The sequence below is a fragment of the Pantherophis guttatus genome, chromosome 1, assembly GCF_059756535.1.
Source record: "Pantherophis guttatus breed Tessera chromosome 1, ASM5975653v1, whole genome shotgun sequence".
In the NCBI taxonomy this organism is placed as follows: domain Eukaryota; kingdom Metazoa; phylum Chordata; class Lepidosauria; order Squamata; family Colubridae; genus Pantherophis; species Pantherophis guttatus.
In genome coordinates, this window is record NC_142063.1 from 344,298,700 (window position 1) to 344,311,834 (window position 13,135).

Genomic DNA, 13,135 nt, shown 5'->3' on the forward strand with positions numbered 1-13,135 from the left:
TCTCCGTCATCCAGGTCACGGTTGTCCCCAAAATGCTTTTTTTCCCACAACTCTGGTAGCACAGCAGACTAAAGCACTGTTATTAACATCAGCTGCCTGCAATTTACTGCTGGTTCGAATCTCGCCAAGGCTCAAGGTTGACTCAGCCTTCCATCCTTTCTAAGGTAGGTAAATTGAGGACCCAGTTTGTGGGGGCAATAAGCTGACTTTGTATAAATATACAAAAGTATGAAGGCTATTGCTGAGCACATTGTAAGCCGCCCTGAGTCTCCGGAGAAGGGCAGCATATAAATCAAATTAAAAAAAAAACAAAAAAACTGGACTTTCTTTATTTTTTTCTTTGAAGACGTTTCACTTCTCATCCCAGAAGCTTCTTCAGCTCTGACTGGATTCCCCACCCCATCCAACTAGAACAGAAGAAGCCTCTCGGATGAGAAGCGAAAACACCTTCAAAGAAAAACCAAGAAAGTCCAGTTTCCTATTGAAAAAAAAAGCACCTTTGGGACTTCAGTTCTGTTTACTACTCTCATTTTTCTTCTTTTTAAATGATTTGTCAGCAGCCTAGAGCAGGGGTCTCCAACCTTGGCAACTTTAAACCTGGTGGACTTCAACTCCCAGAATTCTATCTCTCTCTCTCTCTCTCTCTCTCTCTATCTATCCGTATCTAATCTATCTTCCATTCCTATCTATCTATTCATCCACATCTCTATCTATTCATCCATATCTATCTCTATCTATCTATCTATCTATCTATCTATCTATCTATCTATCTATCTATCCATATCTAATCTATCTTCCATTCCTATCTATCTATTCATCCACATCTCTATCTATTCATCCATATCTATCTATCTATCTATCTATCTATCTATCTATCTATCTATCTATCTATCCGTATCTAATCTATCTTCCATTCCTATCTATCTATTCATCCACATCTCTATCTATTCATTCATATCTATCTATCTATCTATCTATCTATCTATCTATCTATCTATCTATCCGTATCTAATCTATCTTCCATTCCTATCTATCTATTCATCCACATCTCTATCTATTCATCCATATCTATCTCTATCTATCTATCTATCTATCTATCTATCTATCTATCTATCTATCCGTATCTAATCTATCTTCCATTCCTATCTATCTATTCATCCACATCTCTATTTATTCATCCATATCTATCTATCTATCTATCTATCTATCTATCTATCTATCTATCTATCTATCATCTGTATCCATCTATCTATCTATCTTATCTATAATTCTGGGAGTTGAAGTCCACCAGGTTTAAAGTTGCCAAGGTTGGAGACCCCTGGCCTAGAATTAAGACAGGCAGCAAATACATTTAACCATGAATGAATGAATAAAATACATTTTAAAATAAATCCCCCAAATCGTGGAAACAGGTACAGCTTTCTAATGCAACCGACTTCTTCTCTGCAACGGGGCCAGTTGCAAAAAAATAAATAAAAAAAAAATCGCAGAGACGGTTTGCAAAAAACGCCCCGCACATTTTGCGTGCCACAACCCCATTCCGAACGCCTTTCCCGTGCAAACACCACCCGGGCGTGTCCCAGGGGTGCAAAATCTTTGCACACACACACACACGCCCCGGTTTTTGCACCGCTCCTTCCCGCCTCCCGCCCCGCTGCAAGGTGACGAGAGAACGCGGTGACGCCGTCCGCCGGCCTCAACTGAATTCCTCGGCAGTTGAAAAAGGAAAAGTCAGCCGCCGAGGTGCGTCGGGCGACCTGGAGAAGGGAGGTTTCCTTTTGCGGGGAGGGGAGGGGGCCTTGGGGAGAGATCTGAGATCTAAGGAGGTCTGCTTGGGGGGGGGGAGGACTTTCAGCCCACGCGGTACCCCCAAAGCCAGAGAAGGGAACAGCCCTAGAGAAGAGAAATCCGAAAGGAGGAAGGGGGGGAGGGGGGGCACAAATCCGTAATAAGCTTCCTAGGATTTAGGAACTAAATTGAAATTTTTTTTTAAACCTTTCTCCTTATAGGCGCGATAACTGAGCCTTGGATAGTGAGATAAATGTGATTGATTGAGTGGGGGAATAGTAGATAGATAGATAGACAGACAGATAGATATGGATGAATAGATAGAGATAGATAGGTAGATAGATAGATATGGATAGAAGATAGATTAGATAGATAGATACGGATAGAAGATAGAGAGATAGATAGATAGATAGATAGATAGATAGATAGATAGATAGATAGATAGATTTATGATAGATATGGATAGAAGATAGATAGATAGATAGATAGATAGATAGATAGATAGATAGATAGATAGATATGGATGAATAGATATATATGGATAGAAGATAGATTAGATATGGATAGACGATAGATAGATGATATAGATAGATAGCTATGGATAGAAGATAGATTAGATAGATAGATAGATAGATAGATAGATAGATAGATAGATAGATAGATAGATAGCTATGGATAGAAGAGGGTAGATAGATAGATATGGATGAATAGATAGATATGGATAGAAGATAGATTAGATATGGATAGAAGATAGATAGATAGATAGATAGATAGATAGATAGATAGATAGATGATGGATATACTGATAGATAGATAGAAGATAGATATACTGATAGATAGATAGAAGATAGATATACTGATAGATAGAAGATAGATATACTGATAGATAGATTGATAGATATACTGATTGATAGATAGATAGATAGAAGATAGATATAGTGATAGATAGATAGAAGATAGATATACTGATAGATAGATATACTGATAGATAGATAGAAGATAGATATAGTGATAGATAGATAGATAGAAGATAGATATACTGATAGATAGAGATAGAAGATAGATATACTGATAGATAGATATACTGATAGTTAGATAGATAGAAGATAGATATAGTGATAGATAGATAGATATACTGATAGATAGAAGATAGTTAGATATAGAAGATAGTTAGATATACTGATAGATATAGATAGATAGAAGATAGATATACTGATTGATAGATAGATAGATAGATAGATAGATAGATAGATAGATAGAAGATAGATATACTGATAGATAGATAGAAGATAGTTAGATATACTGATAGATAGATAGATAGAAGATAGTTAGATATACCATTAGATATAGATATACCGAGAGAGAGAGAGAGAGAGAGAGAGATTTGTAGAGAGAAGTGGATGGATGGATGAATAGAGATGCAATAGATGTATGAATGGGGATAGATATAAATATATTACCAATCCCTTTTAGTAAAACTTTACTAATTTATTAAATTAAATTTCATGGTGTTATAAAAGGGCATAAGATAAGGAAAGCTCCAATCTTTTAATCAAATCGATAAATCGGCTATCACACTCTGGATATTTTATAATATCTGGGATATAATCTCATTCCTAATCCAGCGACTGCATCAAAACCCTCATTCTAGCCAGCAATTCTTTTTTTTTTTTAATGATTTCTGCTCAGGTATTTTCTAGGTCTTTCAGAAGGATAGTTTGAATCCCCCCCCAGCCCCTTTCCATGTCTACACGTGTATTCTAAAAACCCCTCGCAAGGAAAACCGGGTGCATCCAAATGACACGAGAGACCCCGATGCTGGAAGCTTCCCCGCTCTCAAGGGTCTGATTTTTTTGGGGGGGAGAGGGGGTTGCGCGCGCAAACACGTGTTTGATCATGGGTTCACACGACTTAGAAGTCTGTAGCACAGTGGAAGCTCGCAACGGGGATGGTCTCACTTGTGGAGAGAGGGAAACCCCCTTCTTAACGTCTCTTTTTCCCCCCCAGGGAGCATGGCCCATACCCTTCCCGTTCCCTGCCCGGTCAAACTCGGGACGGTGAAACTCGAGAGCCCCGAAGCTCGTCTGCATGACTACGTCAAGCAAGGCAACTACGTCAAAGTGAAGAAGCTGTTGAAGAAAGGTAACGCGTGAGGGTGGCTGTGATTAAAGGTGATCAGAAAGCGATCAGGAAGGTCGGCAGTTCGGCTGTTCGAATCCCTAGTACAGGTCTCCTGCGTGAGCAGGGGGGTTGGACTAGATGACCTCCAGGGTCCCTTCCACCGCTCTTATTACTGCGAGCAAGAGGGGCGCGCAAAGGGAAAGAGGGCGGGCGGGCTTTTTGCGCCGTTCCTTTGCTGTCGCTTTGCAAATTTGAACAGGTCTGGTTTTCTTCCAAAGGCGTTTTTTGTCTAGCCAAGATGCGTGAAAGGCACTTCAGACAACCGGTGCTCCAGAAGTGCAAGGTGGATTTTGGTGGGGCTTGATTCGGGACCGGTGCAAAACTTTTGCACGGTGCAATCGCTTTCCCTTTCCAACCATCCCAAAAAACCGGTGCTTGCATGCACTCTCTTGCCCTATACATCCACACCTTTGCCCCGGCCCCAAATAAGAATCTGTGGCGGGCTTTTATATTTATATATATATATATATATATATATATATATATATATATATATATATATATATATATGCATATTCTCTCTAGCCAGGTTTTACCTATGTAAACTTAGTTGTTCTTCAGCCCTAGAACAACTAAGTTTACATAGGTAAAACCTGGCTAGAGAGAATATGCACATAAAAGCCTATGAAAAAAGAAAAAAGATATATATATATATATATATATATATATATATATATGCAAAAAATTTAAAATCTCGGGTGTTTTCCCGCGTCGTGTTCAATAAGTTAGTTAAAATGTTTAAAATACTAACTATTTAAACTAACTACTAAATAGTTAAATTAACTATTTAACTAACTACTAGTTAGTTAAATAACTAACTTATTGAACATGACGCGGGAAAACACCCGAGATTTTAATATTTTGCATATACGCACCCGTGAAAACTTAAGAAGACACACACACACACACACACACATGTCTTCTTAAGTTTTCGCGGGTGCGCATATGCAAAAAATTAAAATCTCGGGTGTTTTCCCGTGTCATTGTAAATAAGTTGGTTAAAATATTTAAAATTCTGGTTAAAATCCCAGCTTAAAATCTTCTAAAAATCCTTACAGAGCACTCTGCAAGGTCCTTTAAAACCTCAGCTAAAATCCTACCAGTGACTTTAAAAGTTTTTTAAAAAAAGTTTAAAAGTTTTTTAAAAAAAAAACAACTTTTAAAGTAACTTGTAGGATTTTAGCTGAGGTTTTAAAGGACCTTGCAGAGTGCTCTGTAAGGATTTTTAGAAGATTTTAAGATGGGATTTTAACCAGAATTTTAACTATTTTAACCAACTTATTTACAATGACGCGGGAAAACACCCAAGATTTTAATTTTTTGCATATATATTATATATATATATTGTTCTTTATTATATATATATATATATATATATATATATATATATATATATATACATTTTGTACGCGTTGATCCCGAGTTACGGCGAAGGCTATGGAGGAAAAAGGGTTGGGAAGGATTGTTAAGGATGTGGAATCGCAGGCTGGAAAACCCGGGCACCATCCTGGGCCGAGATTTTATATGTGTCATCCGTTCATATAGGATGCATGCAACAATATATGGGTGATCAAACGTCGTGTGAACGGAGGGTTGCCACATAGGTTGACAATGTCCAAGTATAACTTGATTTTCCCCCCTCCTTTTTCATATGTCTTACTTTGGGGCAGGGATCTCCAATCTTGGCAAGTTTAAGACTTGTGGACTTCGACTCCCAGAATTCCTCAGCCAGCTTTGCTGGCTGAGGAATTCTGGGAGTCGAAGTCCACAAGTCTTAAACTTGCCAAGATTGGAGACCCCTGCTTTGGGGGATAGTTAACCCAGCTGAGATCAGAAGTATGACTTTTGTATGAATCCAGGTGCAGTAAAAGGTGTTAAGAAGGGTTGGCTTTCCATGATTCCCCCAAATCAAATCCGAATGGCACCAAATTCTCTCTCTTGGCTTGCAAAACTGCAAAAAAATTCAAGGCGTTTATTGCAATCGACGTGTGCATGGGCGGAACTGAAATGAGTTAATGAAGCTCCACCTCTCGGTCAAACCTGATTGGTTGTCCGGTTCCCCGATGCAAATGAAAAAAACCCGGGTGCTTATGGTCTCGTTTGTTTTTGGCGAAGAACATAAGACCTGGAGTAGTATTTTTCTGAATAAATCCCGCGGGGTTGTTAGAAATTTTATTACAGCAGAGGGAACGGAACAGAATTTGTGGTTAGGGAGGCGGTCGCTGTGACTTGAAGAGCGGTGGCGGCGGGTGAGGCCGTAGAATCGCAGAGTGATCCGTTAAGACTATACTTTCAGGGATCATTTCTATAGTATCTAACTAGAGAAATGCACTCGAAAGTGATCAGCTGAGCAAGCCACGAGGAGGAGGCGTAGTGTTCTCTCCTGAGCGCGAAGCCGGCAGGCGGTGCTACTTCGTGTAGCCGCCGCCTGCTCTTGATGACCGTTCCGCCTCTTCCATTTGTGGAGAGGTTGGAGGGAGAGAACGCAGTCTGAGTGGTTTGCTCGCTTCCCCACCCCCTTTTCTTTACACGAGTGAAATGAAAGAAAAAATGTTGTTCTGTAGTATATTCTCAAGAGCCTTGGTGGTGCAGCAGACTTAAATCACTGTTAAGATAACACCAGCTGCCTGCAATTACTGCAAGTTCAGATCGCACCAGGCTCAAGGTTGACTCAGCCTTCCATCCTTTCGAGGTAGGTAAAATGAGGACCCGGATTGTGGGGGCAATAAGCTGACTTTGTATAAAAAAAAGAACACCGCTTGGGGGGGGGCGAAAGCCCTACTAAGCAGGTATATACAAAAGTATGAAGGCTATTGCTTAACGCATTGTAAGCCGCCCTGAGTCTCCGGAGAAGGGCGGCATATAAATCAAACCAATAAATTGAAATCGAGCCAATAAGTTCTCACACATGGTTCTTTCCGCCGTTGGGTTTACCCGGCAATTTCCTTATTCTGAATGAAAGCTAGCGGTGTTCCTTAACATTTTCTGTGCTGATTTGCTATTTCTTTTAAGTAATTCCACTTTTTATTGTATTCAGCCCGCACGGACCTGTGCAATCGTAGGGTACTTTTAACCTTTGCAATTTTTTAAACGCTGGGACGTCCGCATCCGGTATGCTGATTTACAGGATTCTGGGAGTTGAAGTCCACACGTGTTAAAAAATTCCACATACTATTCACAACATGTGCTTCCAGGTTCTGCTAATGGGTCCCTCATTCACATATTCACGGAGTCCAGGTCATAAGAATTTTAAGAATTCTTACGAAAGAATTGAAGAATTTAAATTTCTACAGAATTTTCTGTGAGGATGATCATTCCTCTTCTCTTTTAGCAATTCCTTTATTGTGTAAATACCCACGGACCCAGTGCATGAATTAATTCAGTGGAAGCAGAAGTTTTGCAAAATATTTTAAGGGCAGGGGTATTTTTAACCTCAGCAACTTTTAAGATGTTGGGACTTCCATTTCCCGGATTCAGGATGCTGGATAGGGGATTCTGGGAGCTGAAGTCCACACATATGTTGCTGAGGTTGAGAAATTGTTACATATACTCCCAGGCTCGGCTGATGGGTCCCTCATTCACACACCTGCAGTCCAGGTCAGCAGAGAGACTCAAAATCACCTTCTAGGCTAGTGTTTCTCAACCTTGGCTGCTGGACGATGTGTGGACTTCAACTCCCAGAATTCCCCTGCCTGCTCTGCTCTTCTCTGCTGGCTCTGCTCTGCTGGCTGGGGAATTCTGGGAGTTAAAGTCCACACATCGTCCAGCGGCCAAGGTTGAGAAACACTCTTCTAGGCGCAGCCAATTCTTTGGAATAAAGGTAGTCCTCGACTTATAACAGTTCATTTTGTGACCATTCAAAGTTAGAACGGCACTGAAAAAAGTTACTTACAGCCATGTTTCGTCCTTATGGTCACATGATCAGAATTCAGATGCTTGGCCAGTGACTCATATTTACGACGGTTGCAGTATTCCCAGGGTCATACAGGTAGGTAGTCCCGCAGTTAACGACCGCAATTGAGCCCAAAATGTATGTTGCTAAGTGAGTGGGAAACATTTGTTAAGCGAGCTCGCCCCGTTTTACGACTTTCCTTGCCACAGTTGTAAAGTGCATCATTGCATTTGTTAAGTCAGGAACAGTGTCATTAAGTGAATCTGGCGTCCCCATTGACTTTGCTCGTCAGGAGGTCTAAAAAAGGGGATCATAGGACCCCAGGACACTGTGACCGTCATAAATATGAGTCAGGTGCCAAGCATCTAAATTTTGATCACGTGACCGGGGGGGAAACGGACGCTGCAACGGTTGTAAGTTTGAAAGATGGTCGTAAGTCACTTTTTTCAGTGCCGTTGTAAGTTTGAACGGTCACTAAATGAACTGTTGTTAAGTCAAGGGCTGTCTGTATTTCTGTTTGGCGAAGTCATCATTAATTACATTCTAATTAATCACTATTAACCAGATCCACTTGTTGCATTAAGGTACACCTCATGCTTGCAAACAGCTGCCCTGTTCCCTAATGCAAATCGAAAACCAGGGGGATTATGGGTATTGCGTGGATTGCTAACTATATACGCTGCGGAACAGTCTTTTTCTACATAAATTCTATGGAATTCCCAAAATTTATTACTGGCTGTGGAGGAAAAGAAGCCTGCGAAGCAGAATTTGTGGTTAGGGAGGCGGTCGCTGTGACTTGAAGAGCGGCGGCGGCAGGTGAGGCCGTAGAATCGCGGAACGATCCTTTAAGACTATACTTTCAGGGATCATTTCTATAGTATCCAACTAGAGAAATGCACTCGAAAGTGATCAGCCGAGCAAGCCACGAGGAGGAGGCGTAGTGTTCTCTCCTGAGCGTGAAGCCAGCAGGCGGTGCTACTTCGTGTAGCCGCTGCCTGTTATTGATGACCGTTCCGCCTCTTCCTTTAGCGGAGAGGTTGGAGGGAGAGAACGCAGTCTGAGTGGTTTGCTCGCTTCCCCACCCCTTTTTTTTACACGGGTGAAATGAGAGAAAAGTTTATTTTTATTTTGTTGTTTTCTTGGTTGGTTGAAGAACTGACTGGTGTTTGCCATTCCTTTTTTTTTTTTAAGTAACCCCTTGTTTTTATTTACTACTAGCTGATAATCCAGCGTTGCCCCCAGAAGCGTCAGATAAAATGATACCACCTCGTTGTTTTGCCAGCTGATCCATGATCATTTATTATACTTTTTTTCTGATCTTGATTTAGAAGTGGCTTCTTGTCCGCGATATATGCACTAACCTGTTTGACGTTGTAGTTCTTTTCTCGCATATAATCTGCGTGAAGTACGTCCTTTCGGTCTCCTAGTGGTGCAGGCAGGCCGAGTTGCAGTAATGTTTTATTGATCATGGCCATACATTTGTCCTCAAGAATAATCCAAGCCTTGTTGAAAATGTCCAGACCAAATGTAATTTTTAATGTTCCCCCTTACCAGAGGGAGCCCCCTTGTGGAGTACTGTGAAGCCGTTACCATGGGAACTCCACTTTGCTGCACAGTAGAAGCCGTTTTAAGGCGGTACAGTAGAAGCCATTTTAAGGCACAACAGGCTGTATCTAAACAGAACACATACCTCGAGGGGTCTTAGGGATGTCTTACCCCCAGAGTATTTCTTTCCAGAGAGTAAGTCATCTATGTATCAAGTTTGGTTGAAATTGTTTGAAGCGTTCCAGAGTTATGCTGGAACAGACACACACACAGCCATTTTTATATACTGTATAGATCTACTATCTGGTTTAATCCAGCAGAAAGGCCCTGCCTTTTAATACAGGTAGTTCTTGACTTATGACCACAATTGAGCCCAAAATTTCTGTTGCTGAGCAAGACATTTAACTGAGTTTTGCCCCATTTTATGAAATTTTAATCACGTGACCATGGGGATGCTGCAACGGTCATAAACAGTGGTGAAATCCAATTTTTTTTACTACCGGTTCCGTGGGCGTGGCTTGGTGGGCGTGGCAAGGGAAGGATACTGCAAAATCTCCATTCCCTCCCCACTCTGAGGCCAGCCAAAGGTGGCATTTGCTGGTTCTCCGAACTGCTCAAAATTTCCACTACCGGTTCTCCAGAACCTGTCAGAACCTGCTGGATTTCACCCCTGGTCATAAGGGTGAGAAACAGTCATAAGTCACATTGTTCAGTGCTGTTGTAATTTCAAATGGCCGCTTAACAAATGGTTGTAACTTGAGCTCTACTTGTAGTATTTGTTAGCTGGAGAAAGTGCTACAATATTCTTGATTTTTTTGCTGCAAGAAACCTGCACAGACCCATCAGTGGTGAAATCCAAATTTTCTTACTACGGGTTCTGTGGGCGTGGCTTGGTGGGCATGGCTTGTGGGTGTGGCAGGGAAGGATACTGCAAAATCCCCATTCCCCCCCCCACTCCTGGAGGAAGGATATTGCAAAATCTCCATTCCCACCCCACTCTGGGGCCAGCCAGAGGTGGCATTTGCCGGTTCTCCGAACTGCTCAAAATTTCCACTACCAGTTCTCCAGAACCTGTCAGAACCTGCTGGATTTCACCCGAGACCCATGCATTAATTCAGCTGGAGTCCCAATTCCACAGGGTAGCTTAAGGCACCGTTTCTCAACCAGGGCATCTTGAAGATGTGTGGACTTCAGCCCTTGCTGGCTGGGGAATTCTGGGATATTGAAGTCCACATGTCTTAAAGTTGTGGAGGTTGACAAACTGTGGTAGATGGGCAGCTGTATATTAGTGAATAGTAGTGATGTGGAAGTAATCTGGCGTCCTTAAAAAAATCTCAGGGCATCTTTCTTGGAGTCTTAGTGGACAGCCGATTAAATGTGAGCCAGCAGTGTGCAGTGGCAGCCAAAAAAGCCAACGCAATCCTAAATTGCATTAACAGAGGGATACAATCAAGATCAAATGAGGTACTAATGCCAATCTATAAAGCCTTAGTAAGGCCACACCTAGAGTACTGCATCCAGTTTTGGTTACCACACTATAAAAAAATGTGGAGACTCTGGAAAGAGTGCAGAGAAGAGTAACCAGGATGATGAGGGGACTGGAGGCTAAAACATAAACAGTTGCAGGAACTGGGCCTGGCTAGTCTAGTGAAGAGAAGGACCAGGGGAGACAGGATAGCAGAGATCCAATATTTGAGGGGCTGCCACAGAGAGGAGGGAGCCAAGCTATTTTCCAAGCCACCTGAAGGCCAGAAAAGGAATAATGGGTGGAAACTGATCAAGGAGAGATTCAGCCTAGAAATAAGGAGGAATTTTCTGACAATGGGAATAATCAACCAATGGAACAGAAGTTGCCTTCGGAAGTTGTGGGAGCTTCATTACTGGAGGCTTTGAAGAAGAGACTGGACTGCCCTCGGTCAGAAATGGTGTAAGGTCTCCTGCTTGGATGGGGGGTGGGGTGGGGTTGGACTAGATGGACCCACAAGGTCTCTTCCAGCTCTGTCATTCTCGTTTGAAGAAGCCACAATTAGCCAGATCCGAAGTTACATTAAGCTGCACACCATGTTTTCAATCCATAATGTTAAAAAGACGATCAAACCCAATAAGGATTTTAAGGCGTTTGGGAATGGAGATGTAGTGTGTTTACAAAAAACAGTTGGCTTTGCAATCATAGGATGCACCTTGATGTACTTTACTACATTTATACGCGGCCCATCTCACTATCCAAGCAATTCTTACAATGTAAAAATAATGCACAGAAATAAAACCATTAAAACGCAACTTAGATCAAAACTGCACCGCATTCTCCCTCCTTCCAGCGGTTGGAAGGCTTTGCGACCCTGTGTCACAAGTTAAGGAGTATTTAATCCAATAAACACGTGAATAGGACCAACATTTGGCAACAGAAACGGATAGTAGCTTGTTCTATGTAAGGAAGCAGCCTCTCTTTTGAAATGCTGTCACTTGCAGCCCTTTGGCAGTGAAATGGTTAACAGAGCGCTGGTTTAAGAGATTGACGCTTGCAGGACCCGCCTCTTCCGGTCCTTGTATCGGTGAGTCCCCATGGGAAAAAAAAAAAAAACACCTCAAAGTGAAGCGTGATTGGTTGTCCCGTTCACTGATGCAAATCTAAAACCAAGGGGCTTATGGGTTCGGTCGTTCGGCTAAAAAATATTTTGTAGGGAAAACGTTTTTTAGGGAAAAAATATTTTCGCAAATAAACGTGATTATTCGACGTTTATTCCTGGGAGGGAACGAGGCAGAATTTGTGGTTAGGGAGGCGGTCGCTGTGACTTGAAGAGCGGTGGCGGCGGGTGAGGCCGTAGAATCGCGGAACGATCCGTTAAGACTATACTTTCAGGGATCATTTCTATAGTATCTAACTAGAGAAATGCACTCGAAAGTGATCAGCTGAGCAAGCCACGAGGAGGAGGCGTAGTGTTCTCTCCTGAGCGCGAAGCCGGCAGGCGGTGCTACTTCGTGTAGCCGCCGCCTGCTCTTGATGACCGTTCCGCCTCTTCCATTCGCGGAGAGGTTGGAGGGAGAGAACGCAGTCTGAGTGGTTTGCTCGCTTCCCCACTCCCTTTTTTTTACACGAGTGAAATGAAAGAAAAAATGTTGTTCTGTAGTATATTCTCAAGAGCCTTGGTGGTGCAGCAGACTTAAATCACTGTTAAAGATAACACCAGTGAAATGAAAGAGAAATGTTGTTCTGCAGTATTTTCATGCATGGTTTGTTAGCTGTGGTTGCAAATGTTGACATTTCTGAGTGGATTACTCAGAAATGAGTGAAGTGAAAGAAAAAAATGTTGTTCTGCAGTATATTTTCGCGCATGGTTCTTTCTACTGTTGCCTTCCCACACTTCTCAACTTCCATATTCCGAATGAAATCAAGCAAGTTGGTTGCAAGTGTTGGCCTTTAATACTCCTTAACATTTTCTGTGCTGATTGCCATTTCTTTTTAAGTCATTCCATCATTTTATTTATTTATTTTATTTTATTTCGAATTTATATACCGCATTTTCTCCCGAGGGACTCGGGGCGGTGTACAGCCAGATAAAAACATACAATAGAAACAATTAAAAAGATATATATTGATTTGGCCCCAATTTAAAATAACAAACCAATTAAAAATATTTAAAAAAATATTTAATTCAACCTGCACGGACCTGTGCAATCATTCAGGACAAACCCACTTTTCCAACAGGGTATTTTTAACCTTTATTTTTA

The 13,135-nt window shown here is 41.7% G+C and overlaps 1 protein-coding gene and 3 non-coding genes across 4 annotated transcripts in view; all 4 read left to right on the forward strand.

The window, feature by feature from the left end:
• Positions 1–1,711: 1,711 nt before the first annotated feature.
• TEX14 (testis expressed 14, intercellular bridge forming factor) overlaps positions 1,712–13,135 on the forward strand; it is an 89,258-nt gene continuing 77,834 nt past the window's right edge. Inside the window, exons 1-2 of the mRNA XM_060693245.2 lie at positions 1,712–1,743; positions 3,796–3,930. Coding sequence (XP_060549228.2) covers positions 3,801–3,930 — 130 coding nt within the window. The 5' untranslated portion in view covers positions 1,712–1,743; positions 3,796–3,800. The remainder of the gene's footprint in view (positions 1,744–3,795; positions 3,931–13,135) is intronic.
• Positions 6,250–6,468, forward strand: LOC132712309 (small nucleolar RNA U3). The gene has a single exon (XR_009623000.2). It is a non-coding gene; the product is annotated as a small nucleolar RNA U3 (small nucleolar RNA).
• Positions 8,709–8,927, forward strand: LOC117660428 (small nucleolar RNA U3). Its single transcript, XR_004589633.2, has one exon. It is a non-coding gene; the product is annotated as a small nucleolar RNA U3 (small nucleolar RNA).
• LOC117658904 (small nucleolar RNA U3) lies at positions 12,251–12,469 on the forward strand. The gene has a single exon (XR_004589354.3). It is a non-coding gene; the product is annotated as a small nucleolar RNA U3 (small nucleolar RNA).